This window comes from Microcaecilia unicolor, chromosome 5 (assembly GCF_901765095.1).
Source record: "Microcaecilia unicolor chromosome 5, aMicUni1.1, whole genome shotgun sequence".
NCBI lineage: Eukaryota > Metazoa > Chordata > Amphibia > Gymnophiona > Siphonopidae > Microcaecilia > Microcaecilia unicolor.
In genome coordinates this window covers 263349467-263372326 of record NC_044035.1, presented here as the reverse complement: position 1 = coordinate 263372326, position 22860 = coordinate 263349467, and the positions used below count along the sequence as shown (strand labels likewise).

Sequence of the window (22860 nt, the reverse complement as noted above, 5' to 3'; positions counted from 1 at the left end):
ATGTAAAATAGGCTATATAAAGTCTCTCTTGCACTTGGACCAAGTGTTTATGTACTGTATTTACACGTATTTACTTCCAGGCAGAGAACTCAAATGCTATTAATTGCTTCTTAATACTGGACCCATTCTCCAATATTGCATTTAGGAGGAACAGGGATCAGTGCTATCCATGACTTGAAACTGCTACCCTTCCTCTTTCTAAAAGGAGAAACACGGGCAATGCCACAAGCAAACTCGTCCAAGTGAAAATGAAGCTGATAATCATATGAAAAAAAAAAACTGAAGCCACTGGAAATCACACTAAAGCTATAGAATAAATAACAGCATGCCTTCAATTATATTATAAAAAACATATGTTTTGTTTTTTGCCACAAACAGACCAAGCATTAAGTGCATAACTCGCAGCTTTGATTGTAACATGCATACTTTGTTGTCTTTTTAAGAAATATTAAGCAAACTATGTATGTATGTATGTACCAATTGGCTTTTTAAGAGCTTCCACAGTAAACAACTGAATATCACCAATTTCCTGAGAACAAAAAATGCAAACATTATTTACTGTGGCCATACTTTTTCTTTTTAAATATACATATTTGGATTGCCTTTTCTGTTAGTCATACTTCCTACATGCTGCCTGTTTTGAGTTCTGACAATACACTAATTTGTTTTAATTTGATTCATATCATCAGGAGAGGCTGTGTACAGAACATGGTGGCTTTGACCCCTTAGCGGTAGTCTCATGGTACTACTGCTAGTCATCAACCTACCATACCGTGCACTGAATCTCTTCATAAAGGCAGTTAATGAGTCCCAATAAATAAATATAAGGGCAATCATTAAGGGGTCACAGCCACCACTTTGAACTGGAGCACTTATGGAACAGGCGTGAAGGGGGACCGCTCTTGCCCTATCCACTAGACTACCAAGACCACTCCTGGGTGGCTCCCACTGGGGGAAGGGGATTGCCAGGAAGAAGCTTCTGCTAAGGAGCGCTTTTGGTTGGGGGAGGATCAGTTCTTTATGGCAAGGGCTGTGGCCATGCTGACTGCGAGTAGTACAGCTGCACTTACCACCACTAATAGTAGTCCTGATCCGAGACTTACAATCAGTGCTGGCAACAACCCATCTCTGCCCATTAAACATCCAGATTTTACCTCTACATCCTAACTGTGCTAGCTGCTTAGTGCAAATGAATAAACATCCCTCTTAATCTAAAAAGATTCGCAAGAAATCCTGAAATATAACTTGGTTAAGCATTACAGACAACTTTAAGATGGATGTTTATTACTTCATATGTATATCTGGATCCACCCAGAACAGGTAGTTATCAGCAGAAGTATTTTTAAATAAATGCCAGGCTTATACACACACACATATCTGGACTTCACTAATCCTGCACCATGCAACGCCAAGAATTTACCATGGGACAGAACAGCAGTGTGTGCTGCAACACCAAATATATTTTAAATAAAAGCAAGAGAAGGATGACACAGTAAGAACTAACCATGGAAACAGGCTATTTAATGACACACATAGCTCCAGGATAATCACTATATTAAGGGGCCCTTTCACAAAGCTGCGGCAAAAAGTGGCCTCAGCGCGATCTTACACGGGTCTTTCCAATGGGCTAAGGCCACTTTTTGCCATGGCCATGCACTAATGATGCCATTGGCACATGGTCATTAAGAAAAAGACTGGCATGTGAGCCCTTATCATCACCTATTTTGTAGGTGGTAAGGACTCAACTGTTAATTGTGTGCTAATGAGCACACGGCAATGCAGATACACTAACTGATTAGCACAGAAACTTCCACCCTCTGGCTCCCCCCCAGAGACAACCCCTCAGCTAAAAAATAAAATATATATATTTTTTAGCAAATGGGTAGCACATGCGCAACTTACGGGATGCCTCAGCGTGCTCCATGGTATGCCATTTTAAGGTGCGGTAAGCACATGTTAGTGCTTACTGCAGCTTGGTAAAAGAGCCCCTAAAGAAAGGGGCAGCCATGACAGCAACAGTGCAACAAGTCATTCAGTGGTGCCAAAGGTTCTAAACTTCTAGTTACACCAGCAGCAGAGAAAATGCATTACACTGGCAACATAATTAAAATACCGTAATTTGTTTTATGCATGAGTCCCCACAAAACCTATACAACATGAGAAATAACTGAACACCATAAAGATTCCACTGTTCTCATCTCTAAACTTATTTTTTTTTCTAAACACTATTTTCTTCTTGCACCATAAGCGTTGTGCTAAATTTTCTTATGGTGCTTTTTTTAATTTTTTTGTCTCCAAGAAACACCTAATGTTTGGCCCATAGTGCCTTTTTAGTTGAGACTACACTGTCTCAGTTTAGCACATGATAATGAGTTACTATGCCATGAACAAGCAACACTGAAGAGAAATCCAGCAGCTTTTCCGGAATTCACTTTTTGTGTCTCACCCACTGACAGGGCTGGCCTGTTCACCTAAGGCAGACCGTGCACGACAGCTATGGTGTCTAGAAGTCTCCTGCTCCTCCAAACTTCTGGTTTCGGAGGGGGCAGGAGTGGGAGCGAGCAAGTCTTGAGTAGGTGAAGATGCTCAAGGCTCCGCATCAGCCGTAATTAGTTTTCGTACACATGCTGACTGCCAAGCCAGCATCACCCCAGAGAGGGTAGAGGAGAAAAACAGTTGAGCACCTCATTTGGTAGGGAAAAAGCGAAGATACTTACCTGTAGCAGGTATTCTCCGAGGACAGCAGGCTGATTGTTCTCACATGTGGGCTGACGTCCGCGTCGGCCCAGGAACCGGCATTTTGCCAACAAAAAAAACCTGCTACAGGTAAGTAACTTCGCTTTCTCCGAGGACAAGCAGGCTGCTTGTTCTCACATGTGGGGTATCCCTAGCAACCAGCAGGGGCGTATCTGCGTGGGGCCTCAGGGGCCTGGGCCCCCGCAGATTTTGCCCTGGACCCCCCTACCGCCATCAACCCTCCCCCGCTGCCGTTCTTACTTTTGCTGGCGGGGGACCCCAACCCCCGCCAGCCGAGGTCTGCTTCCACCTGCCGCTGCCGTAAAAACTTCTTCTTCAGCCGGCGGGGGAACCCCAAACCCCCGCCAGCCGCCCCGCGGTGTTTAAAATTGATCTTCGGCCTCCGTGGCCGTGCTGCTGTGATAGGCGCTGTTGAAATCCACTTCGGAGTCTGACGTCGCAGCACGTACAACGTACAACGACGTCAGACTCCGAAGTGGATTTCAACAGCGCCTATCACAGCAGCACGGCCACGGAGGCCGAAGATCAATTTTAAACACCGCGGGGCGGCTGGCGGGGGTTTGGGGTCCCCCGCCGGCTGAAGAAGAAGTTTTTACGGCAGCGGCAGGTGGAAGCAGACCTCGGCTGGCGGGGGTTGGGGTCCCCCGCCAGCAAAAGTAAGAACGGTAGCGGGGGAGGGTTGGCGGCGGGAGGGGGGTGGAGAGAGTCATTGGTGGCGGTGGGGGCTCGGCGGTGGGGGCTCGGCGGCGGGGGGGGGGGGGGGGGGCTAAAATGTGCCCCCTCCCTCTGGCTCTGGCCCCCCCTACCGCCGGAGTCCAGATACGCTCCTGGCAACCAGGCTCACTCAAAACAATAAACAGTGGTCAATTGGACCTCACAATGGTGAGGACATAACAGAGATTGACCTACGAAGAAACATCTGAGAGTGCAGCCTGGAACAGAACAAAAATGGGCCTGGGGGGGGGGGGGGAGGTGGATTCTAAACCCCGAACAGATTCTGCGGCACCGACTGCCCAAACCGACTGTCGCATCGGGTATCCTGATGAAGGCAGTAATGAGATGTGAATGTGTGGACTGATGACCACGTCGCAGCCTTGCAAATCTCTTCAATAGTGGCTGACTTCAAGTGGGCCACTGACGCTGCCATGGCTCTAACACTATGAGCCATGACATGACCCTCAAGAGTACCGTGAGGAGACCGATGACGGTGCTTCTTCGCCTTCGCTCGAGGCACGTCACCGGTACCCCTCGGTACCGACGAGGAGGATGTGGAATCCACACGCCTCCTCGGGGTCAGGTCCGAAAGAGGTCGGTCTCGATGGGCCTGCACCGCAGGAGCCCTTGAGGCAGGTGGAAACCCACTCGATGGCTCACTGCTGCCAACGTGTGATGGTCTCTGGACAGCCATTACCTGCGCTCCTGACGTCGATGCACTCTCCGGTGCCGACATCGACACTGCCGACGACCTTGGTACCGCTGTCTAGTCGAAGTACCGGGCAAATCTCCAAACAGATGTTCCCGCTGAGCTTGTCTCAACGCCTGTGTCCGCTTTTAAGGCTAAGACACAACTTACACACATCGGGGCGATGCTCAGCCCCAAGGCACTGAATACACCAAGCGTGTGGGTCGATGCCTGAGATAGCCCGGTTGCACCAAGTGCACTTCTTGAAGCCGCTGGCGTTCCTCGATATCATCGACGGAAAAATAGCGGCGGCGAAATCAAAACTCACGACGGTGCCAAAAGAAGGGCACAAAAAGGGAGAAAACCCGTACGGGTGGCCAAAAAGGCCGCACATACAAACGAAAGAAAACTTATAGGGATAAACTAAGAAATAAGGGAAGTTTTTTTTTTTTTAAAAGGGGTAACAGCTCAAATGCGAGCTGACATGAACCAATATGAAAAAACTCGGCAAAAAAGCGCCCAAAGTGAAGGCTCTTCTTCTCTGGGGCAACAGAGCAACTGGAAAACAGCCACTCTGACCACGGAAAAAAGAAGACTGAAGCGGGAAGATGGCCGCGCATGAGCGGTGTGCGCACCCGCAGGCTCCAGCAAGCTTTGTTGCTAGGAAGATTTTCCAGACCTGGGGCTGCCGTGGACATCACCCACATGTGAGAACAAGCAGCCTGCTTGTCCTCGCAGAAGAAATTTTTCCCAAAATACAGTTTGGGCTACAATATGTAAACAATGGCAAAACCTTGAAAAGCTGTTTCTTAAAATCTCCAAAAAAAAAAAAAAAAAAAAAAAACACTGGGACAGATGTACTAAGTACATTTCTCAGAGTGACTTAAAAGGAAAACCCATTTAGTACATTGGGCAATCAGTTTGATTTAGTACAACTATTACTGTAGCAGCTACTTTTTGCCACAATAAAACACTTCATTCAACTCAGCACACTAAGCTACAAAATGGACAAGAACTCTGCTCTCAGGGAAATAGACATAGCCAAATGTACATCATAAAAAGCAGAGAAGATTAAAGATTATGCTGATAAGTATAATGTTTTCATATGCTGAAATAATTGTTAATGGTATACTGTATGGCAATGTATATAAACTATATTGTGATAAGTTTACCTGGTTGTAGCATGCACCTGCTAAGGAAACCACAACAAAAATCCCACTGCTAAAAGATTTTACTTTGCAGTTTCCGTACAACAAACGTGGTCATGCAATGTTTTTCTTTAAGAAATGTTGATCTAAAATAAAGAACTATTTTGAAGAGCTTCATTTAAGCTGGGTTTTCTTTTCTTAAACGTGACCAATCTGGACTGCACCAATACTGTCTCATTTCTCTCCTTATTTCAGATACTATATGCAAAGTAATCATCTTTTTGGAATAATTGATTAACTGAAAAACAGATACTTCTTTTTCTAAAATAGTAGTACACATTTGGCTTAATCAGTGTACGGTGACAATGATTAGGATAACTTGCCTCCAAAAACCAGTGCAATTGAAAACTTCAGCACATCTCTAAGTGAAGTGGAACAAAAACGAAAGTGTCCCTGTAGGTGTAACCTCCACACACCAACACATGGCTTCACTTCATCAAGTTCTAAACTGCACAACTGTTAACTAGGTTTCCTGCACCCAATCACTAGCAATCATCTAGAAATCATGGAATAAAAGAAGGTTTAGTACTTACTGAAAAGACAAAGAAATTAATATTAAGCTTGTGGAAGTCAGCGTTTTATATAAAATGCCGGCTACTGAGGGTAAAATCACTGGATATTCTGTGTCGGTATCCAGATCGGCACTGAATATCTGGGAATCATACCCGACCAGTGGTGCCATGTGATTAATGATGACATTCAGTCCACTAACTGGTTTGACAGTTATGACAGCCTTTTTGCTGTCCTAACTTTATCTGGTTAGTTATTCGGTTAGCAGTCTGATCACCACCACTAAGCAGTTAACTTTAGACTCCACCCACAGAGTACTTTGGCAATGAATATTCTGCAGGTCAGCACCTGCTAACCGGTAAGTGCTTTTGAATATCAGCTGGACAAGCCTTAGACTGATTCATATACACATGCTTGATTTTAATTATCTCAAACTCAAGTGCTTTTCTGCATAATATACTTTAGGAGAAATGGAATTCTGTGAATTTTTTTTTGAGCAGAACAATGTCTATGGATTGGGTGTTTTCAGCACCCAGGTGATAAGGGTAGCCCAAGCCAAGGGAACCTTACTAAGTTCTGGTTTTGTGGATCTAGAATTATCAGGTTCATGGCTGCCATTTCACTCATTGTGGTTGGCTATGTAGGGTTCAAGTGCCTACAGAACTGGCACAAGGGTTACCTTGGCCATGTATTTCATAAGTCCACGTCTTTATAAGGTTTAAGATCTACAGCTGTCTTGGGCACCCGTGACAATGCCAACCATATGAGTGTGCAGATACATTAACTGAAGGAAAGATGGAGACTGAAGAGCCACACAGCATGATGTGGGAGAGACCAACTTACCAAGAGAAACCAGACTCCCATGTTTGATTTGGTATGGGCAGATCTGAATGAACATAGCTTATATAATATTAATGCCTCCTTCCCTCATTTCAGATCCCTAGAAGATAAAACATTACTGACTTATTTGTTATTAGGCCAGTCAGATAATTTACTGGCTTGCAGAAAAACTTACTAGTAATAAAACAGAGTAGCCACCAATCAGTGGCTGTGCCATACATTATCTATAACATATGTATGTAGGAAGCATCAGAGAAAACTGCAGGGCATGGATAGAGATGTACAAGGGGACAGGAGAAAGGGCAAAGGAGAAGCCTGAGCATATGAATATATTTAAAATTCAATTGTGGCTGCTTAAACAAAATTCTTTTTTTTTTTGATTACAGAAACAAGGATGCTTCAGCTACACAGACACAATTCAGTTGTGTAACAGGTGGGAATGACCCACTGTGCTCTTCCAGCTTCAAGTCCTAGGCTATTGACTTAGCAAGGACTGGAAAAATGAAAGTCTTAGTGGAATTCTTTCTTTGTTATAGAATCCAGAAGTTTCTGTCTGATATGAATACAAATTCTGTTCAGATCTGAACTGGTGTTAATCATATTAGAAAGCTAAACTAAGGTGTTGCATCTGAAAGGAGGGTATATGCTCCTCCTGTGCTTCTACATCAGACTGGCAAACAACTGGTGACTGACTGATTTCTTCTTGCCAGGTATTTGATATGTCATGAGATGTATCTGTTGACAGAACATTGGATAAGGAATCTGCAGTTTGGGGCCGGCTGTCATCTGTCCTATCATCGGTATCCTCTCGCTGCTGCACAGAGTTTAAATACTGCTGAAGTAAACTACTGTCTTGCTCACTGTTAGAGCTGCCTTTGCTGCATTCACTGTGATCGTCAGCAGACTTCTCTGTGGTAGATGGCAACTGAAGCACAAGATCACTATACTGTTTGACAGTTTCCAGAGATGTCGCCGAGTTGCTGCTGCTTCCTTCTGTGGAATTCTTTTCAAGGTCCAGGGAGTAATGCAGTTCAGTCTGGTCTGTCATAATAGAGTGGAAGCCGGAATCTGGAAAGTCTGAAATGGATTTCTCAGTGCAAACATCCAAGTCAGCAACTGGTTGGGGAGAGGTCTCTGGGTCTGGATTAAGTGGCTGAACAGTCAATTGACATGCACACAAAGAGTCTGATGAAGGAACATCTGATTGCTTGCATTTATCAAAATGTTGCTCAACTGAAATTTTCCATTCCTGAAGAGATCGAACCTGTAAAGTATCATAAATACTTAGTGGATGCAGGCCATAAGAAATACACGAGGTAGATTTATCATTTCCAGATTCACTGAACAAACTATCATCCCAGTGCTTTTAACTTCTCACACTACAAAATACATTTGAATAGGTGTTAATGCAAGGACTGAACTCTCAATTCATGGCAACATGTTGATAAACAAATGTAAAAAAAAAAAAAAAAACTGGCCCCTTAATTCTAGAGAATACTAAACTTGCCCTGCACATAAATATTTGAGGAAGCCCCTGGACTGTACTGTTGTCTCCTGGACAATCTTCCAGGTGTCACTGCCCCTCTTGGGGGTGGGGGGAGGTGGACTGTGACTACTGAGGTTCCTGGGCAAGTGAACCATAGAAGGTAAAATTATGTATAATCATACCTGATAATTTTCTTTCCATTAATCATAGCTGATCAATCCATAGACTGGTGGGTTGTGTCCATCTACCAGCAGGTGGAGATAGAGAGCAAACTTTTGCCTCCCTATATGTGGTCATGTGCTGCCGGAAACTCCTCAGTATGTCGATATCAAAGCTCCATCCGCAGGACTCAGCACTTAGAGAATTACACCCACGAAGGGACACTCTGCCCAGCTCACCACCGCCGAAACGGGGGAGGGGAATTAACCCAGCTCATCCCCACACAAGTGGGGGAGGGGAATCCGTCCAGCTCATCCCCGCGGAGCGGGGGAGGGACACCACACCCGCCGATGCGGGGGGATCTGGCTTATCCTGCAACCGCAACCGCGGGAGGAGCTGACTGACCCTAACACCGCCGAAGCGGGAAGGGTACAAAGCTGCCCTACAGCCGCACGAAGCGGGAGGGAGTGCCGGCAGAATTTATGTCTCAATCCAGCCCCGTAAAACGGAGGGGAGAGGAATGCAGCAGCTCACTGTAACACAAACTCGTCTCAACTCTTGAAGAATCCAAGTGAAAAAACTTGAACACGAAGTCTTTCTGAAGAAACTGAAGACTAAACTTGAACCTGAAATGCAACCAGAATAAAAACAGTACAGATATCTGGGAGGGGCTATGGATTGATCAGCTATGATTAATGGAAAGAAAATTATCAGGTATGATTATACATAATTTTACCTTCCATATCATCAAGCTGATCAATCCATAGACTGGTGGGATGTACCGAAGCAGTACTCACCCAGGGTGGGACATTGAAATCCCTGACCTCAACACTGAAGCTCCAAACCGGGCCTCCGCCCGTGCAGCCACAGTCAAACGGTAATGCTTGGAGAATGTATGAGCCGAAGCCCAAGTTGCCGCCTAGCATATCTCTTCCAAGGAGACGGACCCGGCCTCTGCCATCGAGGTCGCCTGAGCTCTCGTGGAGTGAGCCTTCAGCTGGATAGGCGGCACCTTCCCTGCGGCCACATAAGCCGCTGCAATGGCTTCCTTGACCCATCTTGCCACTGTAGGCTTAGCAGCCTGCAGACCCTTACGAGGACCTGTAAACAGGACAAACAGATGATCCGATTTCCGGAAATCATTGGTCACTTCCAAGTATCTGATGATGACTCGTCTCACATCCAGATATTTAAGAGCAGAGTACTCCTCTGGGTAGTCCTCCCTCCGAAAGGAAGGGAGACAGAGCTGCTGATTCACATGGAAGCGAGAAACAATCTTGGGCAGGAAGGAAGGCACTGTGCGAATAGTCACTCCTGCTCAGTGAACTGCAGAAAAGGCTCTCGACATGAGAACGCCTGGAGCTCGGAAACTCTTCTGGCTGAAGTGATAGCCACCAAAAAGACTGCTTTCAACGTCAGGTCTTTCAGAGATGCCCTCGACAAGGGTTCAAAAGGCGGCTTCTGCAAGGCTCTTAACACCAGGTTGAGATTCCACGCAGGCACCACTGAGTGCAGAGGAGGGCGCAGGTGATTAACTCCCTTGAGAAAGCGCACCACATCTGGCTGCGAAGCCAGGGAAGCACCCTTCAGGCGGCCCCTGAAGCAAGCCAGAGCCGCTACCTGGACTTTAAGGGAACTGAGCGACAGGCCTTTCTCCAGACCTTCTTGCAGGAACGCCAACACTGAAGAAATTGGAGCAGTGAAGGGAGAAAGTGAGCCTGCTTCACACCACGCTGCAAAGATACGCCAAACCCTGGCGTAAGCAGTAGAAGTAGAGCGCTTCCTCGCTCTTAGCATAGTGGCAATGACCTTGTCTGAGAAGCCCTTCTTCCTCAGACGCTGCCGCTCAATAGCCAGGCCGTAAGACCAAAGGGGGAGGGATCCTCCATCACCACGGGACCCTGATGTAACAGGCCCTGCTCCACTGAGAGCCGCAGAGGATCGTCGACTGAGAGCCTGATCAAGTCCGCATACCAGGGACGTCTGGGCCAATCCGGACCCACCAGGATTACCCTGCCGGGATGCTTTGCCACCCGGTCTAGCACCCTGCCCAACATGGGCCAGGGCGGGAACACATAGAGAAGCTCTTGTGTCGGCCACTGTTGGAGAAGAGCATCTACTCCCAGGGATCGAGGGTCCCGTCCTCTGCTGAAAAAGCGCGGCACTTGGCAATTGGCCGATGACGCCAACAGATCTAGGCTCGGCTGGCCCCAGCGCTTCGTGATGTCCAAGAACGCCTGAGCAGATAGTTGCCACTCTCCGGGCTCCAAGGTATGGCGACTGAGAAAGTCCGCCTTGACATTCATGACTCCGGCAATGTGGGCCGCTGAAAGCTGCTCCAGGTTCGCTTCCGCCCACTGGCATAGACTCATAGCCTCCTTGGCTAGAGGGGCGCTCTTGGTACCTCCCTGGCGGTTGATATAAGCCACAGCCGTGGCATTGTCCGACAGGACCCGTACAGGCTTCAACACCAGTACCGGGATGAACTCCAAAAACACCAACCGAATGGCTCTGAGTTCCAGGAGGTTGATAGACCACTTGCCTCTGCAGGAGACCAGAGCCCCTGCGCTGTCCTTCCCAAGCATTGGGCTCCCCAGCCCATCAAAGAGGCGTCTGTCGTGACGACAATCCACTCCGGGGTCACCAGAGGCATTCCTGCAGACAACTTGACTGTCTGCGTCCACCAGCTCAGCGCCTTGCGCACTGCTGGGTCCAAGGGAAGGCGCACAGCATAATCCTCCGACATCGGAGTCCAGCGCAACAGCAGAGATAGCTGTAGTGGTCTCATATGAGCCCTGGCTCAGGGCACTACTTCCATCGTGGCCGTCATAGAGCCCAACAGCTGCACGTAGTCCGAAGCCCGAATAGGAGAGGCTACTAGGAACTAGTCCACCTGAGCCTGAAGCTTGACAATCCGATTGTCTGGCAGGAACACTCTGCCCACTTGGGTGTCGAATCGAACTCCCAGATACTCCAGGGACTGAGTCGGGCGCAGCTGGCTCTTCTTCCAGTTGATGATCCATCCTAGGGAGCTCAAAAGAGCAACTACCCGGTCCATAGCTTGCCGCACTCTGCATAAGAGGGGGCTCGGATCAACCAGTCGTCCAGATAAGGATGGACTTGTACTTCTTCCTTTAGCAGGAAGGCCGCTATGACCCCCATTACTTTGGAAAAGGTCCGCGGAGCAGTAGCCAACCCGAAAGGGAGGGCTCTGAACTGGAAGTGTCGTCTCAGGACTGTAAAACGCAGAAAGCGTTGGAGAGGAGGCCAGATGGGAATATGCAGGTACGCTTCCTAGATGCCCAAGGAAGCCAAGAACTCTCCTGCCTTCACTGCCGCTATAACAGAGCGGAGAGTCTCCACTTTCAAGGCCCGATTGACCCCTTTGAGGTCGAGGATAGGCCGGACAGAATCTCCTTTCTTTGGTACCACAAAGTAAATGGAGTAACGTCCCTTGCCAATCTGATTTTTTGGCACCGGAACGACCGCACCCAGGCGGATCAGGTTGTCCAAGGTCTGCTGCACTGCCACAGCTTTGACCGGAGACTTGCAGGGAGAGAGTACAAACCCGTCTCTTAAGGGTCGGCAGAACTCTAGCTTGTAGCCGTCTCTGATGACTTCCAGCACCCAAGCTTGTGAAGTTACTGTGGTCCGCTCACCCAGAAACGAGGACAGCCGTCCTCCAATCTGCACTGGGGCGTGGACCAAGGCCCCGTCACTGGGTACGAGACCCTGGGGGAGGACCGGAGGGAGCACCTCCGGGACGGCGGTCTCTGCGAAATGAATGCTGCTTGGGGGAGAAAAACCTCTTGAAGGAAGAGGGGGCAGAGGAGCCCGACCTGCCCGGGCGGTACCGACGGGCTTCCTGAAACCGTCCTCTGGAGGTACCGGGACGAGTACTAGCCCGAGCCCTGACCTCTGGTAACTTCTGCCCTTAGACGTGCCGAGATCGGTCACGATTTTGTCCAGCTCGACCCCAAAGAGCAGCTTGCCTTTAAAAGGCAATCTAGCCAGGCGGGATTTAGAGGCGTGGTCAGCAGACCAATGTTTCAGCCAAAGCCACCGCCGCGCAGAGACTGTCTGAGCCATGCCTTAGCTGAGGCTCTCAAGACATCATACAGCAAGTCTGCCAAATAGGCTAGGCCCGATTCCAGGGCCGGCCAATCAACCCTCAAGGAATGATCCGAGGGGGAAGCCCGCTGCACCATAGTCAGGCACGCCCTGGCCACATAGGAACCGCAAACCGAGGCCTGCAAACTTAAAGCAGTTGCCTCAAAGGACGACCTTAAGGCCGCCTCCAATCTTCTGTCTTGGGCGTCCTTTAGGGCCGTGCCACCTTCCACCGGCAAAGCCGTTTTCTTAGTCACCGCAGTGATTAAAGAATCCACAGTAGGCCACAGATAGGCCTCACGTTCACTTTCAGGTAAAGGATAGAGGCGGGACATAGCCCTAGCCACCTTGAGGCTCGCTTTCGGGACATCCCATTGAGCCGAAATTAAGGTGTGCATGGCATCATGCACGTGGAAGGTTCTAGGCGGGTGCTTCGTCCCCAGCATAATGGCAGAGCCAACAGGGGCTGAGGGAGAGACGTCCTCCGGAGAGGAAATCTTCAAAATGCCCATGGCCTGCACTAATAGGTTGGGCAAATCCTCTGGGCTAAACGCGCTGCAGAGGGGTCATCCGCTCCATCCGAGCGGGGATCCGTCTCCTCCAAGGAATCCGCAAAGGACCGTTGGGAGACCTCAGACACGCTGCCCTCATCTACATCGGAGGAGACACGGTCCTCCAAGGCCTGGAAATCAACCCGAGGGCGTTTACCTCTGGGAACCTCAACCTCTTTATCAGAAGAGGGAGCAGGGGCAGCGTTGGCATGAGGAAAGCCTGATGCAGCAGCAAAACAAACTCGGGGGAGAAACCCCCCAGACTGTGCACTTCCGCAGCCTGGGCAACAGCCCTAGACGCACCCTCAACCGGCGCTCGCAAGAGCGGGGGAGAAACATGCTGCGCATCCAAAATGGCGTCCGGCGCGACACTCCGCGAAGGAGCCGCGCGGGAAGAGCGGCGCTTACTTTAGCCGCTTTGTGCCCTCGCCCAAATTAAGGGCGTTCATGGCATTAATGTCTCCAACCTCAAGGGCGGCCCCGAAGAAGCCGTCCGAGCCGCGTGGCCGGCCAAGATGGCGGAGGCGAGGAGCGGGGGATGGGCGTTTATGGCGGGAAAAACCGCCACGCCGGAGGAAGGACCGGGACATTCATCGGTCACGAAACTGTCACCCAACAAGGGCGAATCAGGCTGTAAGACCCCCGCATCCCCTCTAGAAGCGCTCAAGCGATCCGGGGAGCGACCCTTTGCGCCCTCGCCCTCCGACGCCATATGCCACGAGGAGAAGAATCGGGGAACCCCCTGCCCGCTATAAAAAGGTAAAAATTACCTGCTTGCCGCTCCGAGCTGTAACGAACTGGTGTCCCAGTGAGTAGCTGCAATGAACGTTTAAATAAACGTCGAAATAAACGCCTTTAAGGACGTTTAAAATTTTTTTTTTTTTTTTTTTTAAACGGAGCCAGCGGGAGGGGGGAGAAAAGGAGGGACCTGGCACCACCAGGTTTGCACTTGCTCAAAAGAGCCCTCAACCCCAGGCCTCAACAAAACCTAAGGATTAGGCTTGGAGGCCTAGCCAGAGCTGCTGCTGTGTGTGACCACCACCTGCTGAGATAGAGAACATACTGGGGAGTTTCCGGCAGCACATGACCACATATAGGGAGGCAAAAGTTTGCTCTCTATCTCCACCTGCTGGTAGATGGACACAACCCACCAGTCTATGGATTGATCAGCTTGATGATATGGAAATGGTGTTGTGCTTGCCTGGGCCCAAGCTCAAGGAATTAAAAAGACTAGTTGGGGCTATGGAAGCTGCAAAAAAGGCAACACTGAAGTAGATGCAGTCTCTAACAGTACATCTGAGTTTTGCATATACGGTGATTCTCATGGGCAGAGCTTTCCTCTGTAGGACAAGGGCAATGGCAGTCACCAGATGCTGCCCTCATTTCACACAAGTCATGAATACCATCAGCGAACACCTCCACATATGGAGGTCCATTCTAAGGCAGTACAATGGCATCCCATGTGGCAAGCTGCCCTGATTTCCAGAAGAAACTGACATTTACTCTCATGCTTCAGGATGTAATCGGGTTTTGGCATCTAGTGCCAAGGTTCCTGGTGTGCTGCCCAGTGGGAAGATAGCTGGAGAGAGGCAGGAGGGACCAGGAACATAACCTTCATGGAATTATTCCCAATAGTGATGGCACTTACTATTTGGGGGCAGTGATCAGCAAATAAGAAAGCAGTATTTCGATGAGACAACATGTGGAGACATAGCCTAGTGGCAAGTTTGCTCAGACAGTTTGTATTGTGTTGCTTGACTTTAAATATAATATGGGCGTGACATGTGTCCTGAGTAAATAATGGGATCACTGACTCACTCTTTTTTTTTTTTTAAATGGTCTCTTTTCAGGGAAACCCACTCAGAGCAGAGGATGAAGAGATGCCAGTTCTGGACTCAGAGGCCCTTTGATGATTTAGGATGATGCAGTGTGGGAACTGCTAGGCAAATTGGTGTCACAGTAAACACAGAGAGAGCCTAGGCCCTAGAAGCATAGTGTAAACCCCCTAGTGGTGGAGCGGGTAATTACAATAAGTAAAGAAATAAATATATAGGAATGTCACAGTTTCAAATAGGGTTCCCAAATAAACTCCATGCAACCAAGGGATTTGACAAGAAAAATATTAAATATTTTATTAAATGGTAAAATAGAAACATTTGGATATGTTCCTAAATGTTGGTACCAATTGTCAAAGTTTGCTAGTATTAAATAAAAATAGTGCAAGGTGTTAAACACTTTGTGATAAGTTACAAAGGCAATAAGATGTTCAAAACTACAATTATAATTACAAGACCCCCAACCCCACTTCTGCAATAACATAGAACATCCCAAACATGTACACAACCCCAATTATTGTACTCAGATCTGATATATATACATATATCTATATTTTTCAATTTGTGTACACACAATAATGTTACCGGTGTATCAAATCTTCGCTAGTATCGCTGCTCTCTTGCGTTGGGTACCTTGATCTTCTCCACATCTCCTCGATTGGCGAAGTCAGCTCATCAGCTTAGGAACTCCAGGATACCTACTTCTCTGACTCAAAGAACTCAAAAAATGAAAACCCTGACTCCATGTGCTCATTGTGTGTGCTAACCTCAATCAGTATTTTCTTTGGCAAGGGACTTTGTGGGCTAACTAAATTCAAATAAAAAGATAAGCAAGGGAAATTCTTATCTAGCCCTCCCAATACATGACCCCTTTTCTTTTGTTATACACCCTCTACTCAAACTGATGGACTGCTAAACTAAATCTTCTAAAGGCAGGCCCTTAACTGCAGGCACTCACAGGGCTCGAGGCTTAGGCTGGGCAGCTCCTTCCCCAGGGCAGGCTCGCTTAGGTGTGGACATTCGAACCAGCAGGCTTCTGTGCTGGATTCTCCTGAGGCAGAAACTCACGCTGGCAGATACTAAAAAAGTTCCTTTGCAGTCTGGGCACTCAGTGCGGGGGGGGGGGGGGGGGGGGGGGTCTCACTGTCTCTCTCTTTGTGGGGTTTCTTCCCTTTCCGGATAGGCCTCTTCTAGAGAGTTGCACGGGGACAGAAATGTGACCCATCCCCGCAGAAATCAAACCCGTCCCCGCTCATCTCTGCCAGAATCTAACCCGTCCCCGTGAGTAATCTCCTCCGTCCCCGCCCATCCCCGTGAGTGATCTCCTCCATCCCCGCCTATCCCCGTAAAAAAATAGCAGGGTGGACCAAATACAGGTGGTGATTTCAAATGATGTACTCAGGAAAAAAGGGGAGGGGAGAATACTGTAGGTTATTTCTAGTATTAGATTTTATTGCTACCTGTTATCAATTGCTAGTCATTAAAGAAGGGCAGGTTTCTAACATTTGCACTTTTCTTCCTGGTGTGACTGTGCCAGGGGTTAGGAGAATGCTCATTTTAGGTGGTTTTGTGTTGGGTGCAACTGTACACTGAGCCCAGCATCCCCTGTTTGCTGCCAGTCACTTGCAGGCATTTGTAATTCTAGCCTAGAAGCTGTAAAAAAAAAAAAAAATGCAGAGGGCAGCATAAAAAGCTGCAAAATGCAGCTTCTCAAACCCAATGGTAAACGAAGGGCTTTGTTTGCATCCCTTGTTCATGTCCCGTAACCGTTCCCTCAGCTCCTCCCAAGTGCAGAGAGGGTTAAGCAGCCCTCTGGCTCACATTTGAAGGAACCTGCCTACCACAGACTGAAAGTATTGGTCCAAATTCATGCCCTTTAGCAGATCCTGGCTCCTATTGGCTGCCTTCCACACTGCCTCTCAAGATTGCCTCAGTCTCCCAGCTCTCCCTGGGGCCTCAGACAGCCAATCAGGAGCCTTGTAACAGACTTCACTGCACCCCCCCCCCCCCCCCCTGTTACAAACTCATAAAATTTGAACACACCTCTGGCATCTATGGGCACCTGAGTTCCTAGTTTTATAACAGTGCTGGAGCATTTTAAACACTTTAAACATTTTAACTAAAAGGTGTCAGTGCTGTTTCTGGGCTGCCCTGAGATCTCTGTACCTCCCTGTCCTCTGCAAGATGCCCCCCTCTCAAGGAAAAGGGGACAAGGTAAAGGCTTCTTTTTTTTCTATATTTACAATAGCTTCAATGTGGTATATGGATTTCTAAGAGAAAAAGTTAAGGCCCACAAGGCAATGACAGAGAACATGTTGATAGAATATATTACAGGCTTCTATTTAGGTGCATTTGATTTTGAAATCCCTATTTCATTTTTGAAGGAAAAGTTAGTTACTGTTAGTTCTATTGCAAGGCTCTTAACATTTTGGCAATGCAAACCACATCAGCTTCTTTTCCCCAAATCTTTCATCTCTAGTCTCCCTCTCTCCAAATACATCCCCTCCAACCCTCTCTATCCCCATTCTCCAACATCAGTTTCTTCCACCGTTGTCTCTCTTTGCCTCCCTAGCTCCATCACTCTATCCTCCTCCCCTCCACAGTCACCTATTCTGGGCCCACTGGTTCTGCTGTCATCTCCCCTTCTGTTCTCAGCTCACATACAGCAGATCCCACAGAAGATAAAGCAGCTGAAGTCTACTTCAGGTAGGAGCCGCAATAGCCAAAACAGTTCTTCTCCTTACCACTGGCTATGCATCTTAATTTTGTAGTTTAAAGCCCACAGCTGTGGAACTTCAAGTTATTTCCTCTCTTCCCACAACCTGCAGGGGCAGCAAAACATCTTTTTGGCTGAAGGAGCCAATCAACCAAATCAATCTCCAGCCCTGTCTACATGTTCTTTTGTTGCTGGTACTGCGCTGAGCAAAATATTGGTGGAGCCAAAGCTCCTGTGGCTCATCCAATTCCACTGCCCTCCAAGCAGAGGAAAAAGGGACACCTGAGTGTGCACCATAATGTTAAACATGCAACACCTGAAGTAAGACCAAGGAAAAAGGGCGCAAACCAAAGCACTGCAGCTGCAGGCTTTAAAATATAAAATTCAGATAGGTAGCCAGTTAGGAAAGGTAGAAATGATCCAGCTCCCAGAGACGTTTTTGAGCCAGAAGGAAGGTGAGAAGAGCAACTCTTCCCACTCCAAATCTAGCAGAAGGTGGATGAGGTCATTGGATCACCAAGGTAAGATACTTTTTTGAGGGAAGGGGCCAGCTATAACCAGAAAGGTGAAATTAGGTCTTACCTGCTAATTTTCTTTCCTCTAGACCCTCCAGACCGGTCAAGACGCTTGGGTTATGCACGCCTACCAGCAGAGGGAGACTGAGAACACTAAAACTTAAACCAGTATAAGCTAGCAGCCAACCCCCAAGCAGCCAGTAAATCCTTAAAGCAGAAAACAAATGAAACCAATAAACAATTACAACCCCGAAAGGTCAAAGAACCCTGTACTCAGAAACAAAAAACATGAAACACGTGCTTCAACTGACCGAACGCCACAGCGCTACGGTCCCTCTCTGAAATGCAGAGGAAATATATGTATAGCAAGACTTGAAATTTAGATACCTTTCAGCCATAGCAACATAGACCACAAGACCACCAGAACTCTGCCAATCATACTCACCACAAAGAAACATGTACACAGCGGGATGGTTCTTGACCAGTCTGGAGGGTCTAGAGGAAAGAAAATTAGCAGGTAAGACCTAATTTCACCTTCCTCAGCGACCCTCCAAACCGGTCAAGACGCTTGGGAAGTACCAAAGCAGTACAACTCCTAAGGGCGGGAACCTTGCATCCCAGAAGTCAACACTGCCGCACCAAAACTGGCATCCTCCCTAGCCTGCACATCCAGTCTATAATGTTTCACAAACGAATGCAACTAGGACCAGACCGCCGCCCTGCAAATATCTTGAGGCGGAACCAGACCACTCTCCGCCCAGGAGGAAGCTACTCCCCTGGTCGAATGCACCTTCAGTTGGTCAGGCACTCTACATCCCTTGATCAAATATACCAAGGAAACCGCCTCCTTCAACCATCTGGAAATAGTTGCCTTAGAAGCTGCAGCTCCCTTCTTTGGACCGACGTACAACACAAACAACCTATCTGAAGACCGAAACTCCTGAGTCCTGGATAAATAAACCCTCAAGACTCGCCGAACATCCAGCTTGGCTAAACGGCGCTGAGACGCATTTCCCAACTAATCTCCCAGCACTGGCAAAGAAATGTCCTGATTTACCTGGAAAGACGACACTACCTTGGGTAAAAACGATGGAACAGGCTTCAAAGAGACCTTTTCCTTCGAGAAAGCCAGGAAAGGCGCACGACAAGACAAAGCCTGCAACTCCGAAACGCACCGCGCCGAAATAATAGCCACCAAAAACACCAACTTCAAAGTAAGATCTTTAAGAGTACTCAACGCCAAAGGCTCAAAGGGAGGCCCTACCAAGACTTCCAACACCAAGTTCAAATCCCACGGCGGTACAACCGGCCGCCGAGGAGGACGAATCAGCTTTACAGCACGTAAAAACCGAACCACACCCGGGGAAGACGCCAAGGAGACTCCCCGTATCCTTCCCCGAAAACAGGACAGAGCCGCAATCTGCACCTTCAAAGAGGAAAGAGCAAGACCTCTGTCTACACCATCCTGTAAAAACTCTAACACCTCCGGAAAGGAAGCAGTCCAAGGCGAACAAGAACGATCGTTACACCAACCTTCAAAGATCCGCCACACCCTAACATAAGCAAAGGACGTGGAACGTTTACAGGACTGCAACATAGTATCAATCACCTTAGTTGAAAAACCTTTCTTCAGCCTGTCCCTTTCAAAAGCCAGGCCGTAAGCGAGAACGGAGACGGGTCTGGCATCATGACTGGACCTTGCACCAACACCACCGACTCCGCCAGCGCGAGCGGCCCGCCTATCGCCAGACGTACTAGATCGGCAAACCAAGGCCGACGAGGCCAATTTGGAGCCACAAGAATTACTGTCCCGGCATACCGCTCTATTCTTTGAACTATCCGTCCTATCAAGGGCCAAGGAGGAAACACGTACAACAGCTGGTGAGGGGCCACGCGAGCACCAGAGCATCGATCCCCTCGGACCTCGCCGCCGGCTGAAAAACCTGGGTACTTGAGCATTGTCTGACAAGGCCATGAGATCTATCAACGGCAGACCCCACTCCTTCACTAGGCGACGGAACAATGGACGATGTAGCGACCACTCTCCTGGATCCAACATGTGTCTGCTCAGAAAATCCGCACTGACGTTGTCTACTCCAGCTACATGACTTGCCGAGAGACTCTGAAGTTCTGCCCAACGCATTAACTCCGCCGTCTCCTCTGACACCTCTCGACTCTTGGTACCCCCCTGATGATTTACGTATGCCACCGCCGTGGCATTGTCGGACAGTACTCAAACTGCCTTGCCTTCGAGAAGATACTGAAGAGACTGCAGTGCCAACCTTATCGCCCGAGTTTCCAACCGATTTATGGACCACAAGGCCTCCTCCTCTGACCAGCAACCCTGAGCTACCTCTCCGAGACAATGCGCTCCCCAACCTGCTAGACTGGCATCCGTCGTTAGCACCGTCCACTCCGGAGGATCCAAGCGCATGCCTTTTTCCAGATTCGGCATGTGAAACCACCATCGCAGGCTGAGACGAACCGGATCCGGCAAGCGCAGTCTTTTCTCCAAGCTCTGGGTCTGAGGAGACAACCGCTCCAACAGTGCCGCCTGCAACCGCCTCATGTGAGCCCTGGCCCAGGGCACTACCTCTATCGATGCCGCCATGAGTCCCAAAATCTGAAGGTAAGAGTGAGCAGATGGGAACCGTTTGGCATAAAACTGGCGAATCAATAACTGCATCTTGGCAATTCGAACTGCCGGTAAAAACACATGGCCCTTCGCCGTATCGAAGCGAACCCCCAGATATTCCAGGGACTGAGTCAGTTCCAGGTGACTCTTGACCAAGTTCACCACCCAGCCAAGCGACTCCAAGAAAGCTACCACCTTCGCCGTCGCATCCACACTCTCCTGCAGGGACTTGGCGCGGCTGAGCCAATCGTCGAGATACGGGTGTACCAACACTCCTTGTTTCCTCAAAGCCGCCGCCACGACCACCATAACCTTGGAAAAGGTATGAGGCGCCATAACCAGAATTGAAAATGCTGTCCCAGAACCGCAAAACGGAGAAACCGATGATGCGCCGCCCGAATGGGAATATGAAGATAGGCTTCTCACAGATCCAAAGATGTGAGAAATTCCCCCCTTCTGCACCGCTACTATGACCGAGCGCAACATTTCCATGCGAAAGGAGGGAACTTTCAAAGCCTCGTTGACCCTTTTGAGATCTAGAATAGGCCGAGAGGAACCTTCCTTTTTGGGGACCACAAAATAAATCTAATAACAACCTGTCCCCCTTTCTGAAACCGGCACGGGAACGACCGCCCCCAGATCTATCAGCCGACGAAGCGTCTACCGAATCGCCCTGGCCTTGACCCGAGAGCGGCACGGAGAGGCAAGGAAAAAATCTGGAAGGAAAGTCTCGAATTCTAGCGCGTACCCGTCTCGCACCACCTCGAGTACCCACTGATCTGACGTGATCTGGGTCCACCTCTGATAGAATTGACTCAAATGAGCCCCTACCCTTACCAGAGACTGGACCCGCACACCTTCATTGTGAAGCACGCCCGGAGGACAGACCTCCCCCCCGGCGCGTCTCGGCCTCCTCGCCGACCTCCGCGAAAGGGCTAAGTACGCTGAAAAAATCGAACCAACTTATCCAACTTTTCTCCAAACAGCAAGGTCCCCTTGAAGGGGAGAGAACATAACTTGGACTTAGACGCCGCATCCGCCGTCCAACCACGAAGCCAAAGAGCCCGACGAGCTCCAACCGCCAATGCCATATTCTTAGCAGAAGCTCTCAGCAGATCATAACTAGAATCTGCCAAAAAGGAAGAGCCCATCTCTAACTTGGCTAGCTCTTGCACCAAGGAAGCTCTAAGGCCGGGCCATCCAAAAGACTTTCAGCCCAACGGAAATACGCCCTGGCTACTAGGCCCCCGCACAGAGCGGCCTGAAGTGACAATGCGCCGAATGAAAGTCTCTAATCTCCTACCCTGCGGATCTCTGAGAGCAGCCCCCCCCCCCCCCCCATCAACCGGAATAGCCATAGCCTTGGTAAATGCAGTCACCACCGCATCCACTGTCGGCGACTTAAAAGAGTCCTTATCCCCTTGCGGAATAGAGTACAGTCTCGCCATAGCTCTGCTCACCCTACAAGGAGAATCTGGGGAGGACCACTCCTGGACGATCATATCTCTGAGATCCGAATTCATGGGAAAAGTACGCGCTGCCCGCCGAATTCCCTTAACTAAAGGGTCAAGCTGCTTAGCATCCGCTACCACCGGCTCAGGCGAATCAAACCTAAGCGTGGACACTACCTGCTCAATCAGCTCAGAAAGCTCATCCCTAGGGAAAATGCGCACCACCGAGGGGTCTTCACCTGGCAAAGGCCCCTCCTCCTCAGAAACCTTGTCCCCTAGGAACTCATCCCCCAGCAGACTACCCTCGTCGTCTGAGGGAGGCAAGGAAAACAAATCTGTCTCTTCAGACCAATCTAAACACTGTCGCTTAGCAACCAGAGGCCCTGCTCCCTTCAGAGGCTCTAACTGATTAGGGCCTGACTGCCAGGCCTGAAACATGGCCCAAATAAAATCCGGAGGAAACCCCATGACCCCCGCACCTTCCGGAGGCCTGGAAGCACTCTGCCCCGGACCTTCCAACAGCGGGCGAGCAGCCACCCCCGTGGCGCCCGAATCCAAGATGGCGGCAGTTCATGCCAAAATCAGAACCGCCGCTACAGGCCCAGAGGACAAGTCAGAGCCGGGCAAACCTTTACCGCTACCTGAACCCTCCGCAGCTAGTACCGGAGGCGAAGAATCAGGCTGT

At 49.1% G+C, this 22860-nt stretch overlaps 1 protein-coding gene across 5 annotated transcripts in view; it reads right to left on the bottom strand.

Moving 5' to 3' along the window:
* Nucleotides 1-4832: 4832 nt before the first annotated feature.
* CEP97 (centrosomal protein 97) overlaps nt 4833-22860 on the bottom strand; it is an 81019-nt gene continuing 62991 nt past the window's right edge. For all 5 annotated transcript variants that reach the window (XM_030204152.1, XM_030204151.1, XM_030204154.1 and 2 more), the window contains one exon: nt 4833-7981. In XM_030204152.1, coding sequence (XP_030060012.1) covers nt 7319-7981 — 663 coding nt within the window. In that variant the 3' untranslated portion in view covers nt 4833-7318. The remainder of the gene's footprint in view (nt 7982-22860) is intronic.